Source organism: Arachis hypogaea, chromosome 16, assembly GCF_003086295.3.
Source record: "Arachis hypogaea cultivar Tifrunner chromosome 16, arahy.Tifrunner.gnm2.J5K5, whole genome shotgun sequence".
Lineage (NCBI taxonomy): Eukaryota > Viridiplantae > Streptophyta > Magnoliopsida > Fabales > Fabaceae > Arachis > Arachis hypogaea.
Window position 1 is genome coordinate 24,668,121 of NC_092051.1, and position 19,392 is coordinate 24,687,512.

The 19,392-nt window shown below is 33.4% G+C and overlaps 1 protein-coding gene across 1 annotated transcript; it reads left to right on the forward strand.

The window, feature by feature from the left end:
* The first annotated feature begins 5,250 nt into the window (after positions 1–5,250).
* Positions 5,251–7,219, forward strand: LOC140180066 (serine/threonine-protein phosphatase 7 long form homolog). The gene is made up of 4 exons (XM_072220457.1): positions 5,251–5,316; positions 5,851–6,323; positions 6,671–6,758; positions 6,860–7,219. Exons 1-4 carry the CDS (start codon positions 5,251–5,253, stop codon positions 7,217–7,219), a joined length of 987 nt encoding a protein of 328 aa, XP_072076558.1.
* The last annotated feature ends 12,173 nt before the right edge of the window (positions 7,220–19,392 follow it).

Here is a 19,392-nt window from a genome sequence, read left to right on the forward strand (position 1 = left end):
AAATTTTATTTATTAAAATACTCTTTAATAAATTATTTTTATTGATTAAATTATATTTTTATCAAAATATTTTTAAAAAATTTGATAATTAAATTATTTTTTTCTAAGATACCCTTCAATAATTTTTTAATTATTAAATTGTGATTTTACCAAAAATTTTGTTAACAATGATAGTTATATTTTATTATTAATTTTTCGATATCAATATATATTACTTTAACATTAAATAAAAAAATAATTTCTAATAACTCACTAATATTTCTCAAATATTATTACTCGTTTCTAGTTAATATTATGATTAAATTTTAATTTTATTTCTAGTATTTAAAATATTATATATATATATATATATATATATATATATATATATATATATATTCAAATTTTAATTTTACCTATTTTATTCTTTAGTTAAAATTGAAGTTTTTCGATTTTTCTTTCAAAAATATTATTTTTTATTATTATTATATTTTTTATTTTTATGTCATTTTTATTCTCAAATAACCACAACCATAATTATGACCACTATATTTAAATTTAATAAATATCTAAAATTTAAAGTATATTAATAAAATTTTTAATAATTTAATTAATAATAAAAATATATTAATTTAAAATATTTTTTCTTATTTCAATATTTTAGCATGTTACATAATATGTTCATTATTAATATTAGACATAGTGATATTACATGACTAAATTATTTTGGTAACTAAATTTAATAAAATTGGTCTAATAATTTAAAGATTGATATTAAAAATTTTAATTTGAAAAAAAAAACAGAAAAAATAGCTGAGAGACATATATAAGAATAGGGAAAAGCTCAGTATACAAGCGATTAGGGCTTGTAACTATTACAAGTTCATTAACGCCTAATCCACTAAAACGCGTTGCAACTCCTACGTCACTTACACGCGCTATACAAAGATCCCGCGTTTGTATAACTACCAAATTTAAAAGATTTGTTTCCTTCTTTGTTTTCCTTCTTTCCAAATTTCATCGTTCTTCTTCTCGCGCGTCTTCCCCTGGTTTTTCGATCGTTCTTTTCTTCTCCTTTCTTATTGGTTTGTTCTTCGTCATTGACGTTAGTTCTTCTCTCTGTAACTCCAGTTTCGTTTTCTTTTCGATTTTCTGGTTTCTGAAATCAAAGTTTGAACTCGTTTTGAAGATAATAGATTATTCAACCTCAGATTGTCAGCTGAATCAGGGCGAAGTGGAGCACAAATAGGAAGGAAAACAACATTAAGAATCAATTGATTACATGTAGCAAAGAGGAAAAATGAAACCCTCATAGCAAAGACTCATTTGATAGGAATTGGAATGATTTTCTGCTAAATTTTGGTCTTGTGGACAACAAGTGGCTTTCAGGTAGTGTTGGGTTAAAATCTGCAGCAGAGGTGTAAATTTAATTTTTTATCGGGTGTATTTATAGTCTGTGTTTGGGTGTATTATGCAGATCTCTATGCAGACCGTCATATATGGGTTCTAATCTATTTGGAATTCTGGATCACCACTTCATATTATAGTACCTGTAAATCAGACATTTTGAATACACCAGAGAGAGTTTAATTAATTTTGGTCTTGTGGACAACAAGTGGCTTTCAGGTAGTGTTGGGTTAAAATCTGCAGCAGATGTGTAAATTTAATTTTTTATCGGGTGTATTTATAGTCTGTGTTTGGGTGTATTATGCAGATCTCTATGCAGACCGTCATATATGGGTTCCAATCTATCTGGATCACCACTTCATATTATAGTACCTATAAATCAGACATTTTGAATACACCAGAGAGAGTTTAATTAATTTTGGTCTTGTGGACAACAAGTGGCTTTCTGGTAGTGTTGGGTTAAAATCTGCAGCAGAGGTGTAAATTTAATTTTTTATCGGGTGTATTTATAGTCTGTGTTTGGGTGTATTATGCAGATCTCTATGCAGACCGTCATATATGGGTTCCAATCTATCTGGATCACCACTTCATATTATAGTACCTGTAAATCAGACATTTTGAATACACCAGAGAGAGTTTAATTAATTTTGGTCTTGTGGACAACAAGTGGCTTTCAGGTAGTGTTGGGTTAAAATCTGCAGTAGAGGTGTAAATTTAATTTTTTATCGGGTGTATTTATAGTCTGTGTTTGGGTGTATTATGCAGATCTCTATGCAGACCGTCATATATAGGTTCCAATCTATCTGGATCACCACTTCATATTATAGTACCTGTAAATCAGACATTTTGAATACACCAGAGAGAGTTTAATTATGGAAAAAAAATTTACTTATAATTGGATCAAATATATTTACACCATGTGTTCAATTTCTTACAAGAGTATATAACAGTTACATTAATCAGTGACAATATCATTAGAATCTATCTGACAAAATGGACTCAATAACAATGAGGATGGCCTGGACAGTCTTATTGCATCACTTCTCCTCGCTCATATTTCTGAATTTCTCACTCAACAGATGGGTTGCACACTTTAGGTCCTTGATTTGCTGTAAACAAAGCAAAATTAGAGTTAGATATATTTCTATTATGAAAAACTGATTTGATCGAAGACATATATTTGTTCTTACATTTTTTTCAGCTTGGTTTCTGCCTGCCATTTTTTCTGAAATGAAAAATACACCCATAGATATCAGTAAGATACACCCATAGATATGAGTCAGATACACCCATAGATATCAGTTAGATATCACTCAAATACACCCAAATGATTACAGAAATACACCCAAAGGATTACAGAAAATACACCCAAACGGTTACAAGAATTCACCCAAACCAAAATTCGTTGAAGTACATCTTATGCATAATTCAGAACTCTTTCTCTTTCTCCTCCTCATCTTCTGCTGCTTCTTCTTCTTCAAAAACGATTTTACCATGAAAAATCGAAAAAAAAGAGAAAACAGAGAGAAAAGACGTAAATGAAGAAGAAGAAAAAGAGGAAAACGAGGAAGAAGAACGTGCAGAAACGAAAGAAAAGGAGAAAAGAAGAGTAAGAGGAAGAAGAACGTGCAGCAAGAAGAAGAAAAAGAATTTTAGAAACCATGAAAATCGAAAAAAAACGAAGAGGAAGAGGAAGAGGAAGAGGAAGAGGAAGAGGAAGAGGAAGAAGACGAAGACGAAGACGAAGAAGAAGAGAAGAAGAAGAAGAAGAAGACGAAGAGGAACCGTTTGAGTGGGGCGCGTGTAGTTACGCTCCATTCAAAATGAGTTAATGCGCGTGTTAATGAAGTTTGGGCTGATAACTTGTAAAACTTGTACGGCCTTTTTACTTGTATGTGTAGCAGGCCCCATAAGAATAAATGTTAGATTTGGTTACCAAAATAATCTGTTGATCTAATATTTTTTTACTAAATATAATATAAAAAGAATTATAACTTAACAAAAAAAATCTAAGAGGTATAATTCGAATGGACTAACTTGGATTATTCATTATAACTTGACAAAAAAATTATGAAAAAATAAAAAAATTAAATTAAATCAAACAACCACGCACAATTTTCTTTATATATATAGACATAGATATCGTCTTTCATAATTTTTTCGTCATCTAATTACATAGTTGACACTCTAATATTTATGTTGTAGAAAATAATTATAATATGTAAGACCAAGTAGATACTGACATTGATATACTAAAACCAATTATAATATCTACTTTCACAATTTTCTCTAACATTGATATAATATTATTTTAAGTATATGTTTTGCAGGCATCAAAGAAAAGTGTTGAGTTGTTTTTTAGTAGATTTAAATTATTTATTATTTATTAGAGAATTTTGTGCATTAGAATTCTCTAATAATTTATTATTTATTTTGAGTTAATTTTGATATGTTCTTACTTGACAGTAAAACAACATATAAAAATTTGTTGGTGGGTCTAAGTATTATTAAGTTATTTATGGTCACATTGAGTATATATGTTTGATTTATTGATGAAAGTAGATTACTAAAACCAATTAATAACTATTTTAGAATTAATATATTTAACACTAGATTAAGAAAAAATAAATAAATCATAACATATTATATTTTTATTAATCAAATTATTATAATTTAAATTAATCTTAACAAAATAATTTAAAATTATAATTTTAATCTTATCACGTGCATGGCATGGCACGGGTTAATTGTTCTTCATTTTGAGCTGATTTTGATATTTTCTTACTTCACAGTAAACCAACATATAAAACTTTGTTGGTAGATTTAAGTATTTATGGTCATATTGAGTATATATGCCTAATTTATTGAAAAAAGTAGATTAAATAACTATTTTATAGTTAATATAATTAACATTATATTAAGAAAAGAAAAACAATGCATACAAGTTATTCTTTTATTAATTAAATTATTATAATTAAAATGAAATTTAATATAACAACTTAAAATTATAATTTCAATCTTATCACGTGCATGGCACGGGTGATTAAACTTGTTTTCTTTATATATATAGACATAGATATCGTCTTTCATAATTTTTTCGTCATCTAATTACATAGTTGACACTCTAATATTTATGTTGTAGAAAATAATTATAATATGTAAGACCAAAACTAATTTTAAAAATCAATATATATATATATATATATATATATATATATATGAATTTAATTTTTATGCAATTTAATTTTAATGTAGTATCAGTATAAAAGAATTTTATATGTACATCAAATTACGTAGTGCCACTACACATCATAAAAAAGAACTATTATTTTTATTAACCGCATGAATGGTCATCTAAAAAGATAAATGTAATTGTACAACTGTATAAAATATTTTATATTATTAATGCATTAAAATTAAACTCATATATATATATATATTGCATTGATATTTGGGCAATTTACGCAACTAAATTGTTTGATCCTCAATATTACGCAAATACATTGTTTCAGTTTTTAATACGCAAATGCATTGTTTCAATATTTTATGTAAACCGCTACTGGCAGTAGCGGTTTATAGGTGTGCATAAACCGCTACTACTTGCCGCGGTTTATGTGTGAGTGTGTGTGTGTGTAAACCGCTACTGGCAGTAGCGGTTTACGTGTGTGTGTGCGTGTGTGTAAACCGCTACAGCCAGTAGCGGTTTACGTGTGGTGCTTTGCCTATATAAACCGTGGTTGTAGCCGCGGATTATGTGTTTGGAAGGTTTGAGGAGTTTTCTAGAGAGAGGAAATTGCAGAGAGAAGTCAGAGCAAGTTGTGAGCGGGCCCGAGGTTCCTCAGCGGCGACTTCTGGCGAGTTATCATGGCAGGCAGGAACCTGTACCGACTGAACGGTGTTGCGCATATTGCCGGTTCTATTGGTGACGAGGTTAGTTAATATTTATTTTTTTCTAGTCTTTGCATATCTTAGTCAGAAAAATGGTAGGTTAGGTAGACGAATTAGAATTTATAGATTAATCGTTGTAGTTTGAATTTAGGGTTCGCATGCTAGGATGTTAGTTCACTAATCTTGGTTTAGTGTTTTTAGTTTTTCTTGGTTAGTTATAGATATGCCTAGTTACCTGAAATTCAATTCCATTCAATGAATGTTATGCTAATTAATGTTGGTTTAGTTTAGGGAACGGGATAGTTGACATTAGTGAATTATTATAGTTTGTTTAGGATATTTGTATGATATGAAGTTTTAAATTTTAAATCTTTACAATATTTTAAAATTTCTGGATGTTAATAAGTAAATTATTTGTGTTGTTATTTTCCCTATCGTGAGTAGGGAATTTTTTTTAAATATTATATAGGAGAATTTGTTGATGGTTTAAGGTATTCGTATTCAGTTAGATATGGAAATCTGTTTAAGGATAGGTGAATTTAATTGGACTCTGTTTTTGTTTGTTGTTCTGTGCAGCCCAATAGGTGTATATACAATGTGAGGCGGCAACAGAATATGCCCATGCATGAAAGGATCATCCCGTATTTAGAGCGGGCTGGATTGTACCATTTGGCTAGGCTAAATAGCCAATGGTTCTGGTTGGATGAGCCACTCGTTAGTGCGTTCGTTGAGAGGTGGCGTCCTGAGACGCATACGTTCCACATGCCTTTCGGAGAATGCACAGTGACATTGCAGGACGTGGCATTTCAGCTAGGGCTACCTGTGGATGGGGAGGCTGTGAGTGGTTGCCTTGGTGAGTTTGAGACATACATGGAGGGTGGCCGACCAACTTGGGAGTGGTTTGAGGACCTATTCGGTGAGCGGCCCCCACCGAATAAGGTCAAGCAGATGACAGTACACTTTACATGGTTCCACGAGAGGTTTAGGGTGCTACCACCAGATGCGAGCGAGGAGACTGTCCGCATCTACGCACGGGCCTACATCATGATGTTGTTATCGACTCAGTTATTTGGGGACAAGAATGCGAACCGAGTTCATATATGATGGTTGCCATTTGTGGCAAACCTTGATGGCATGGGGAGGTATAGCTGGGGTTCGGCCGCTTTGGCGTGGTTGTACCGATGCATGTGTCGGGTAGCGAATAGAAATGTGACTAATCTTGCGGGCCCGCTCCAGTTACTACAGAGTTGGATATTCTGGCGGTTTCCGTCTCTTAGGCTGGCCGGGTTTGAGGTTTTCTCTTTCCCGCTGGCATCAAGGTATGGGTTATGCTTTTTTAAGTTTAACAAATTAATTGGGAATATTTTAAATTGTGTCTCATATGACTTAAATTTAGGTGGTCTGCCTACTTACCTCCTAATGATGGAAAGGAGAAGAGGGTCATTAGGTATCGGCTTGCATTGGATCGACTGACCGCTCGTGATGTAAGTTTTATAGCAGTAAGAGTTTCATTTTTTCTTTGCTCTCTATTCGTGACTAGATATATACTTGTTATTGTAGTCCTTGATGAGTTCTTAAATTTCAGATTGTGTGGGAGCCCTACTCCGCGCTTGATGTACTTGCCGTGGTCCATCCAGAGATACTTACAGAGGAGCACAGTCGCATGTGGCGAGCCGTGACTGCCTTGATATACTTTGCGGTCATCGAGTGGCATCAGGTTGACAGGGTTGTTCCACAGCTGGGTGGAGTACAACATATCCCCGAGGATGCTTTGAACGTAGACTGGCTGCATGCTAAGGACGGTAGGGGTGGCGATAGGTGGTTTCTCCACTACTATCAGAAATGGCATGAGCACTGGGAGAATCGACTTGATGCCGTCATTTCCATTGAGCGAGTGGCAGATCTTGGCCCATCTGCAGATTACCTAGATTGGTGGTACCGATAGGCTCAGCGGTTCCTTAGCCCGGGGGCTGCATTCGCCGATCCTAGAGGCACCCAAATACCTCCGGAGGCATATCAGAGAGGATCCTCCCAGGTTCCACGCAGATCACAGCTACCTGATATGCCGGACAACCGTCGTGTTGAGAGACGCCGTCGTGTTGGTACTAGGGACACCGGTCGAGAGTGGAGGTGGTTACATGATGCGATGCAGGAGGATGATGCAGGCGGAGATGCTAGAGCTGAGGTCGATCACCGTGTTCGTCGGGCTAATGCCAGACGTGGGAGAACTCCGGATGATACACAGCACGCAGGCGGAGTTAGTGGGACCGCAGCGACTGAGGCTGGAGGGGATACATTCACTAGCAGAGCTTATTCTCAGATGCCGGAGTTGACGCCGACCATGACTATGGATTTAGATGATCAGCTGGTCAGTCCACGGTTTTATGCAGACTTTGCTGAGTTGATTAGGGATGATGCTGGCACGTCGAATGTGCAGTTTGGTGGCCAGTCTTACCAGCAGCAGATGCCGGATGTGCATATGGAGACCGCAGCTTACCAGCCACATATGACGGAGATGCATTCCCAGCCACCTGATTATCAGGGTCAGTATGGGGTAGATCTGAACGTGCCTGCAGGTAGTCCGTTGGATACTTGGTTCACTATGGGGGGCACCCCCCAGTCCGCGTTCGGGTTTGACCATCCAGGTGATGACGTTGGACAGGAGGCAGCCCGACCGACTCGAGTCAGACGTCCTGCTAGATGTGGGACAGGATCTCATCTCCTTGGTGACTTTCATGATGCTGCGAGGGATGATCGCGATGGTTAGCACCGTATGTTGTTGTTTTTCATTTCTCGTTATGTTGTTTATTTTCTGGTTTAGGACTTTTATGTTTGTTTTATTTGGATGACTGTTATTTTGGGTACTTGTTACTTTATGTTTTATGCCCGTTGGACCTTATGTTTAGTCTTGTTGGAGGAATTTTATTTTGTTCAGTTTTTACTTTATGAGTATGTTGATGGAGTCTATTCTTTATCGATCTATTAGCTAAGATGGAAATTAAGCACAATAACTCTAGAAAAGTGAAACACAACTACCGATATTATCATTAACAAGATAAAACAAAAAGACTTAAAACTCATAACTGAGACAAGCAGACACGTTTGTTATCACAGAAACTACGACAAACGAAACAAGTAAAGATAAATCTACATCCCACTAGTAGAACCTCGCTGAGGGCAAACCCGTCGGGTATGACCGGGCTGCCTGCACAGACCACACCTCTTAGGTCGGCTGGTGTCGGCTTCGTCCATGTTGTTGCGGATGCGGGTGGACCGTGGTCGTCCTTCTCTTGCCCTTCTCATGCCCGGGTCGGGTATAACCGTCGGCCCGTCATATGGTGGCCAAAGCCCCTCTGGAATACATGGTGAAAAGGACATCTCATACACCTTAAAGACCTCAGACATGGTGTACACCTCATCGACATAAGTTGCCCAGTCTAGGCGTGACTGCGCACAGCATGCGAGGGCATGGCAGCAGGGGTAGTGCAGCGCCTGGAAGTATCCACAATCACAGGTGCGATCCCTCAGAGAAACCCGATAGCTACCCAAAGAGAATTTGCCGGTGGGCGTCGTCTCAGCCACAGTATAGTCAAGCAAATGCCTATCAAACACTGTCACCGTGAAGCACCTCGATTCCTTCAGATTACGCTCAATGGCCTTAACTACTGCCTGTGAAAACCGGTGCCCGGACCCTAACTATGCCTCTGCCGTCTGCCCCCGGACAACAAACAACTCGGCCAGCCGGAGATATGTCGACTTAACCAGAGACGTCACCGGGAGGTTTCTTGTGCCCTTCAAGACAGAGTTCACACACTCAGAGATGTTGGTCATCATGTGACCGTATCTTCTCCCACCATCCTTGTGCTGTGTCCACCTCTCATACTGCATTCTGTTTGCCCATTCACACATGGCCGGGTTCTCCGTCCTCATTATATCAAACCAATAGTCAAATTCTGCTTCCGTCTTCGCATACGCGGCATTTACCAACCACCTCCGCGCATCCTGCCCCTTGAAAGTGAGGGCAAAATTTGCAGCAACATGCCGAATACAAAATGCCCGATAAGCATGGGGGGGTTGCCAACCACTATCGGGGCTCTCCAATGCAGCCTTGATGCCGTTGTGTCTGTCAGAGATCACGAGAATACCTTGCTGTGGAGTGACATGCCTTCTAAGGTTCGAAAGAAAGTACGACCAAGACTCTGCGTTCTCTCCCTCCACGAGTGCAAACCCAACAGGTAAAATATTCGAGTTACCATCCTGTGCGATCGCCAACAACAACGTCCCGCCATATTTGCCATACAGGTGTGTGCCGTCGATGCTTATCAGCGGCTTACAGTGGCGGAAAGCCTCAATACACGGAGGAAACGTCCAGAACATCCGATGAAAGAAGACTCTATCCTCGTCAACTTGGTCACCCACCCTAACCGGGGACGTCTTCAATAGAGCAATCGAACCTTCCATCGTGCATGTGACCCCAAGGATCCACCGAGGCAGATCAGCATATGACTCCTCCCAATCACCATATATTTGCGCTACTGCCTTCTGCTTCGCCAACCACACCTTCCGATAACTAGGCATGAATCCATAAGTCGCCTCTGTTGCCTCTTGCAACACCTTAATAGACACCGACGCATCAGCTCGAACCAATGGATAGATTCTCGCACAGATAACATGATAATCAAGCTGCTTGTGGTCGCTAGATATCGATGTGGCCATACACGTGTGCGGACCGTTGTACCTCCTAACCTCCCATGTGCTCTTCCTTTTCCGCATGACTATCCGAATCAACCACGTGCACCCGTTACCAAACTCCTTGCATCTCCCTTGGTATTTCAGGTTGTCGGACTCCATAACCTTGTACTCAACTCCACGCCGAATACTGTAATCCTTCACACTCAACACGGCTTCCTCTTTACTCTGGAAGGATTGGCCAATCTGAAATTCAGACATATTTGTCCCATCATACATCCCCTGCCCATCGAATGTTGCATCAGCATTCTTCTGTTGGCCAATGGCTTCCAAGTTCAAAGAAGAGAGGTGGGGAGGGTACTCCTGTGTTGCAGAACCGGAACATCCATGGGCTGAACGTCCACCTCTTGGAATATCATCATTACTGTCCCCACCAATATCGACAGGCTCCTCATCCAAATCATCATCAAACAGTGCATTCTCAACCCGATCCGGTCCGGCATCGCATTCAAAATCAGGAACAACAGGACCAACATATGCATGAACAGCCCCAGCACGTTCGGGCTCCGAATTCAGAACTGCCACTGCTACCGCAGGCATCGATGTTGAGGCACCACCGGCTGGGGTCGACTGAGGATTAGGGGCCGATGCCCCTGAGCTATCCACACCATCTTCCAACTTTGCAAACAGCTCAGTTACCCTCACCTCCGAAAAACTACGCCTGCAGTGAAACAAGACATGCAAGTCTTCATCCGACCCGATCACAAAGGTCTCATATCTCACACCAGTTGAGACAACATCAATGGGAATCTTGTAAAATAATTTTTTTACCCACTTCGTCCTACACACACCGAGCTTCCGTAATATGCTTTGCTTAATCTCCGCCAACGTATTCGAAGATCGGATAAAAACACTAAGCGGTTCTCTATCTGTGAATTTTACACCATGCCTTTTGCTCTTTTGAATTTTTTCAGAGCAGTGAACCAGAGCCACAAAACTATCCTCCCCCTCAATTTGTGAATAACACTCTACTTCTCCACAATTGGCCCCTCTATGGTTTATATAGGCAGCCCCATTCAGCCCCACACACGTAAACCGCTACTGGCAGTAGCGGTTTACACACACGCACACACGCACGTAAACCGCTACTGCCAGTAGCGGTTTACACACACACACACACGCACGTAAACCGCTGCTGCCAGCAGCGGTTTACACACACACACACACTCACACATAAACCGCGGCAGGTAGTAGCGGTTTATGCACACCTATAAACCGCTACTGCCAGTAGCGGTTTACATAAAATATTGAAACAATGCATTTGCGTATTAAAAACTGAAACAATGTATTTGCGTAATATTGGGGATCAAACAATTTAGATGCGTAAATTGCCCTTGATATTTAATAACATAAATTATTTTCACATATAAAGGGATAAGTATGATTTTGGTCCCCAAGGTAGAGGCTGAAAATTTATTTCGTCCCCCAACTTTTTTTCGCTCTAAAATGGTCCCCAAAGTTTCAGTTTGTTTTAAAATCGTCCTTTTTACCAATTTTATTTTTTTATTACCAAATTACCCTTCATTAAATAAATATAAAATAAATATAAAATAAAAAAAATAAAAAAAAGAAAGAAAGGGATACGAGAAGGAAGGGGGGCGCGCAGAAGGGGGGCGCAGAAAAGGAGGGGGGAGGAGGAGGGGAGAGAGAAGGGAGACCGCCGCTACACCACCGCCGTCGCACCACCGCCCCGCCGCCCTGCCACCCTGCACCACCGCACCACCACCAGAAGAAAGAAAGGGATACAGAGAAGTGGGGAGAGAAAGAAAGGGGCGCAGAAAGGGGGGGCGCAGAAAAGGGGGAGGGGAGGAGGGGGAGGAGGGGGGAGAGAAGGGGGACCGCCGCTGCACTACCGCCGTCGCACCACCGCCCCGCCGCCTGCCGCCCTGCACCACCACCATTTTCATTTCTTCTTCTTCTTCTTCTTCCCCGCCGCCCCGCCGCCTCGCCGCCCTGCACCACCGCACCACCACCATTTCTTCTTCTTCTTCCTCTTCTTCTTCTTTTTTCTCGCAGCCACGCCGCCCTGCCTCCCTGCCGCCCTGCACCAGCAGCACCACCATTTCTTCTTCTTCTTCTGAACTGGATTTTTTGTGAAATTTCTGGTTGTTGATTATTGTTTAAAGTGCATGTTGCTTGATTTTTCTGCTGATGATGATGATGATGACTATGATGATACTGGTGGTGGTGGTGGTTCTGCTTGATTGTTCTTTTGATTCCATTATCGATTGAGTTCTAAGTTATGGATTTTCGTTTTTCTGATTTTGGGTTCTGAGTTTTGACGATGACGATGATTTTGAGTTTTGGGTTGTTGTTCTTATATTGTTGTTTGTTTGAGTTCAGATTATGATTTTCTGAGTTTTGATGATGATGATTTTTCCGAGTTCTGAGTTCAGATGATTCTGAGTTTTATTGTTGTTTGTTTGAGTTCTAGGTTCAACTTCAGCTTCGCTTGCTGCTGTTCTTCTGCTTCTGCTTGCTGTTCTTCTGATTTTCAATTTGTTAATGGTTCTGATTTTCAATTTGTCATTGTTGTTGTTGTTATCCATTGTTGGTTGTTTTTTTTTTTCTGCGTTTGTGCATCTGCTTCTGCTTCCGTTAATGTTGAGGAAGAAGAGGGGTGTTGAGGAAGAAGGAGGGGTGTTGAGGAAGAAAATGGGAGGGGAGGGTATTTTCGTCCGAATGACGATTTTAAAATAAACTGAAACTTTGGGGACCATTTTAGAGCAAAAAAAAGTTGGGGGACGAAATAAATTTTCAGTCTCTACCTTGGGGACCAAAATCATACTTATCCCCACATATAAATAAAATTTCTAAGCTACATAAAGTATTTAATATCGGACAAACACATTATTATAATGAAAGTATTGTATTTTTTGTGACAATAAAAGTATTATATAGGGTAAAACATATTAATAAATTATTTTACTCTTAAAATTACGCCAATTTTTTATCTTAAATTTCGTTACAAGTATGTCTTAAATGATTTTATATAAATCGAATTAATTATATTTAATTTATACTTTTTTAATATAAATAGAATCAATTGGATTTGATTTATCATGTATATGATATAACAATAGTAAATTTCTACTAATACATCATATTTATCTATCTATTCTATTATATAAAAATTGAATTTCTACACTTAATGGTGGAGCTGACGTGGCATGCTTCTGAGAGTGTTTTCGATTTATTTCTTTTAACTCATTAAATACAAGTTATTACGATAAACTAACTATATCAACTTATTGATTTGATTAGATATTTAAATATCATATAATTTATTATAATTTATATCAATTTGATTTGGTAACATTTTCTAATTCATTTATTTTAATATTCTGTTAGTATTTTTTAATTTAATTCTTTTAATTTATTAAACCAAATTTATTGTGTGTACTAATTAATTAATTTGATTAATTTATTAGTCATTAAATAATAAATTTATGAATAAAATAGATAACTGAGATATTTTCAACTAATAATTAAATCAAATCAAATCAAATAATATATATTAAGCTAAATTCAAATCATGTGAATTAAAAACTAAATTAAAATAAGATAATTTCTTACTTATTCAAGTTGAGTGCAATAAATACAAATTAATTTTATTAGATAATCATAGTTGTCTGGTCTACTATATATAGATGGCCACATAAAATTGTAAGAATCATAATTTTTATTACTCTTGCTATTTCAACTCTTATTTTCTTCTTTTTTTTATGTATAATTTTTTTGGAGGCCACTCAGATAAACACGCCTAAAACGTCTTTTTTTAAAGATGTTTTTATATTGTGTTTTAATTGGTTTCTGTATAATTTATTCGGTGTTCCTCATCACATATTATTAAATTCCTCAAAAGATTTTCTTTCCAAAAACACTAAAAAATATTTAATTTGGACTAAAACAAAAAAAGTAATAGATTAACTATTAGATTTTTTTAAAAGATTATTTACATAAAAAATACATCACATTCATAAATATATATATATATATATATATATAAAACAAGCTCAAGCGTTTAAAAATTTTTATAAATAAAAAAATAATTAATTTATATTCGTACAATATATAAAATAATTACTATATTATTATTATTATATTATAGATTAAGATTCACTAATTTAATTTTTTTTATTTTTAATATAAGTATTAGAAATAAATAAAATTTTTATAATTAAATGTAGTGTAACAAAATATATATAATATTAATTAGTTCTTAAAAATTTTTAAAAAATAGTTTCTCATTTTAGTAAAATAACTATTTATTAAAGTAGACAAATTAATTATTTTCTTCTCATATACGGTTTTTTTAAGACATAAAAGCAATTAATTAGGACATTGGTTAAGATAATTAAAGTCACTATTTCATTAAATTTTTAATTTAAAGAAAAATCCTAGTTAATTTTGGTATAGAAATTTCGAATTTAAAAACATTGATAAAAATTATGTTGAATTTTGATTTATTTGATTTTCATTTAAATTAATCACTACATAAGTTAAAGTTCTGTTTTGAAATTATATTCGAGCTTTAATCTGATTTTTAAAGTTTCAATTTACTTAGTTTGATTTTTTAACTTAGGTATCCGTGACTCATATTAGGGTTTTAAGTGTTTAGTTGAAAATAAAAAATAAGGTAAAAAAATTTCAATTGTCACATCAAATAGTCGCTAGAATGTATAATGTAGCAGTCGTTAGTCCATTTCAGCATGTCGTTAACTGATTAGGAACCAATGTGAGTCATAACTATTAAGTTGGGAGACATAATTGTTAGAACTGATTAGGAACCAATTGGGAGACATAATTTGTTGTTGCTTGATTAGGAACCAATTGTGAGTCATAACTATTAAATTGAGTAAATTAAAATTTTTGAAATTAAATTGAAATATAATTGTTAGAACTGAACCAGTGATCGAATCGATCAAGCTACTGGTTCACTGGTTTATTGGTTCAACTGATAAATCACTGGTTGAACCGATAAAACTGGTCTCACGTAAATATAAAATATAAAATAGTTAAAAACTTAAAATTAAAATTTGAAATGCATATCTTCACTAACATTTTATGAAGAATCAAGTCTCAACTTCTGAAAATAACTAATATAAAAAAACCATAAAATTTTAATACTACAATAGTATCTTATTTTGACACAATAAAAAAATAATTAATTCACAAAACCTATCATCTAACTATAATATCAGTAGATTTTAACACTAACATCAAAACAAATAACCTTAATCACAATACTAGCAATAAAATAGATCAAAGTAAATTAATAAATTTTTAGTGAAATTTATATTTATATTAATAATGGTATATAATTAAAATATAATTAATTTTAAAAATAGAAAAAACAAAAATTAAATTAAATTAGATATTTATGTATACTATATAATTAGTATTTGTCAAATATAATACTTAGAAGTGCAATGGCTAAGTGGCAAGTAGAGGTTACTTTTGCTCCAAGGTTCTTGGTTCGAGACCTTGTGGAGACATTTTAAAAAATTTTTCAAGCAAACCAGTTTGGTTAGACCGGTTTGCACCGGTTCTTACCAGTTCACACCGATTTTATTCCTTAAACGGTCCAAAGAGTAAACCGAACTGGACTATAATCCAGTTCTAGTCTGGTTCATTAGTTTTCTGGTCGAACCAACCGATCCAGTTCGGTTTTTGCAACTATGGATATAATAATGGTAATTAAGTTGACCATTCAGTTGTTTTAATGGTAATTAAAATCTAATAATAGTTTATAATAAAAGAAACATTCTTTTGCAACAATGAACCTATAGTAATAGTTAGGGGTGTTCATAGATTAGATCATATCCATATAAATTCACAGTATTTATCCGTATCTGATCTGTAATTTGAGAATATGATCTGATCTGTAAGATGATCGGATTGGATCGAATCGGATCCACACTCTAATAAGATAGAAGTAAATATGTTTAAAAAAGTAAACAAAAAAAATTATTGGTTAAGTGCAATGGCTAAGTGGCAATGGCTAAGTGGCAAGTAGAGGTTACTTTTGCTCCAAGGTTCTTGGTTCGAGACCTTGTGGAGACATTTTAAAAATTTTTTCAAGCAAACCAGTTTGGTTAGACCGGTTTGCACCGGTTCTTACTAGTTCACACCGATTTTATTCCTTAAACGGTCCAAAGAGTAAACCGAACTGGACTATAATCCAGTTCTAGTCTGGTTCATTAGTTTTCTGGTCGAACCAACCGATCCAGTTCGGTTTTTGCAACTATGGATATAATAATGGTAATTAAGTTGACCATTCAGTTGTTTTAATGGTAATTAAAATCTAATAATAGTTTATAATAAAAGAAACATTCTTTTGCAACAATGAACCTATAGTAATAGTTAGGGGTATTCATAGATTAGATCATATCCATATAAATTCACAGTATTTATCCGTATCTGATCTGTAATTTGAGAATATGATCTGATCTGTAAGATGATCGGATTGGATCGAATCGGATCCACACTCTAATAAGATAGAAGTAAATATGTTTAAAAAAGTAAACAAAAAAAATTATTGACTTTTTTTTATAAAAATAAAATTTTTTATATTTTTTATTTTATGGATATATTTGATATCTGATCCAAACATAAAAAGTGCGAATATCGAATTTGATCTAATGAGTTTAGTGCGGATTGGATCGAAATTTCAGCCATATCCCATCTGTAAACACCCCTAGCAATAATAACTAAAAAATTATAATGATTATATTTTTAACTGAGAGGAAGTGCAAAAAAAAGTACTAAATACAAGAACATTTAATCAAATATTAAAAAAAATTTTACTTTAAAACATATAGTTGGACTTTTTTTGCTTATATATATATAATAATAATAATAATAATAATAATAATAATAATAATAATATGATAATTGCTTTGTATATCACACAAATATAAACGTTTTTTTTTCTATGATCTTAAGAAAGGTTTTGTAAGTCTCTAACTTTGTTGTCGATTTTTGTAGTGTTAGCTCTCATATTATCAATTTGATTTATATATAATTCGGATGATAAATTATTTGGTGACGTGCTTTCTTTTTTACTGTGATATACTTGTTTTTTTTTATTATTATTATTATTATTATTATTATTATTATTATTATTATTATTATTATTATTATTATTATTATTATTATTATGTACATTAAAAAATAACAGGCCAAATTATTGCCATAACATAATAGAAGTATGGAAGTTTATCATTCTTCTCTAATGGAGGAAACAAAATTCTTTTCAATAATTTATTTAACGTTTAGTAGAATAAAAATAAATTTTATTAGAATAAATTTTAGTATGAGTTTAATATTTTTATTCATCATAAAATATTTATAGAATTACTCGTAGATAAATTTTGAAAAAAAGAAAAAAAAAACCATGATTTTTAATTTTATTTTTAAATAAACTTTATTTTTAATTTTAAAATAAATTTTATTTTTATTTTTTAATAATATTAATTTTTTACCGTATATAATTATTCAATTATTTTTTAATCATATATAAATAAATTACTCTTAATAAGACTTTTTTGTGTTATTCAATTATCTTTTTTTTTAAAATAATTAATTATTAAAATAATTAAATTTTTCACAATAAAAATAATAAAAAATTATGAATGAAAAAAATTAACCATCCTGATACTTTTTTTTATTTTTATTCATATTTTAATTATAAACATAAATATAATTTAATTATATTATTTATGAAATGTGACTATAGATGTAGATAAAATTTAGTTATATTACTTATATATAGTTTCATTGTATTGTATTGCTTATAAAGTTAGATTATAATTATGACAATAGAATTGTTCTTGTATTTTTATATGTGTGACTAATTGGTGGTGTTAAAACATTACTCTTAATTATAAATAAGGTTTATAATTTAAAAAATCAAAGACTCAATTAAAAAGATACAAAAAAAATGATATTAAAATATTCTAACTCTTTAAAATAAAAATATTCAAAATTTAATTAAAAATTATTTAAAATTTAAACTCAATAAAAATTTATATTCAATGTGTTTTGTATTAAATATATTTAATAACCTATTATATCATATTATATCATATTGGTTGAAATTAGTTTTTATAATGTTAATTTTTTAATAATACTTTATTAGAAAAAACCATCTTTTCAGAATTTTTTAAAAACTAATTAATATTATATATATTTTATTACAATATATCTTGTTATAAAAAAATTATTTATTTCTAATGCTTATATTAAAAATAAAAATAAAATTTAAATTAGTAAATTTTAATCTATAATATAATAATAATATAGTAATTATTTTATATATTATACGAATAAAAATTAATTATTTTTTTATTTATAAAATTTTTTAAGAGATTTTATATATATAAAAGATGAATGTGATATATTTTTTTATGTAAATAATCTTTTAAAAAAAATCTAATAGTTAATCTATTACCTTTTTTGTTTTAGTCCAAATTAAATGTTTTTTATTGTTTTTGGAAAGAAAATCTTTTGAGGAATTTAATAATATGTGATGAGAAATATCGAATAAATTATACCAAAACCAATTAAAACACAACATAAAGACATCTTTAAAAAAAGATGTTTTAGGCGTGTTTATCTGAGTGACCTCCAATTTTTTTTTATGTATAAATGTACACAAAATGAGAAAGTACGGATGAGTGTTTTATTGATTGTTTATTTGATAAATATATCTCAATTTAGGCATTCTACTAATGTGGATGGAAGTTGACCTGTAGCAATTCAAAGTGGCTAATGTATCTTTTTATAGTATTAGATAGAAGAATATTTGTTAAAATAAATATACCCATTGTAATGAATTTTTTTTCAATTGTTATATTTTTATGTTAGTCGTGTAAATTTTTTGAAGGCACAAGATAATAAAATAGGTTGACTTTAATATCATTAGAAGCTAAATTTAATGGTTCAAACAAGCACCACTAATTATGTCTATGTTTTCCTTGTTTGTGCTAGATTTTGAAAAACTTTTAGGATTTTATCTATTTTACATCTTTAACTGGTAACTATCAAAATCAAACATAGAAAATTCAAAAGAAAAAAAAAATACTAACTCACGGGCGGAAATGGAAAGAGAGGGATTCGAACCCTCGGTACAAAAATTCGTACAACGGATTAGCAATCTGACGCTTTAGTCCACTCAGCCATCTCTTCACAACGAAAGCACTTTTTCACTCTTTCATATACTAGGGGATTTCACTTGGAAAAGAGAATGTTCCATACTAATGGACTCGGGTGCATAACCATAACTATGGGTTCCAATGTACGAGATCTTGTAGCACTTACCAATGAGGCCCTATCGATTAGTATTATACAAAAGAAATCCATTAT

Coding starts and splice junctions, on each gene's coding strand:
- LOC140180066 (XM_072220457.1), top strand. CDS start 5,251: ATGGCAGGCAGGAACCTGTACCGACTGAACGGTGTTGCGCATATTGCC. Junction 5,317..5,850: donor CCGGTTCTATTGGTGACGAG/GTTAGTTAATAT, acceptor TGTTCTGTGCAG/CCCAATAGGTGTATATACAA. Junction 6,759..6,859: donor ATCGACTGACCGCTCGTGAT/GTAAGTTTTATA, acceptor CTTAAATTTCAG/ATTGTGTGGGAGCCCTACTC.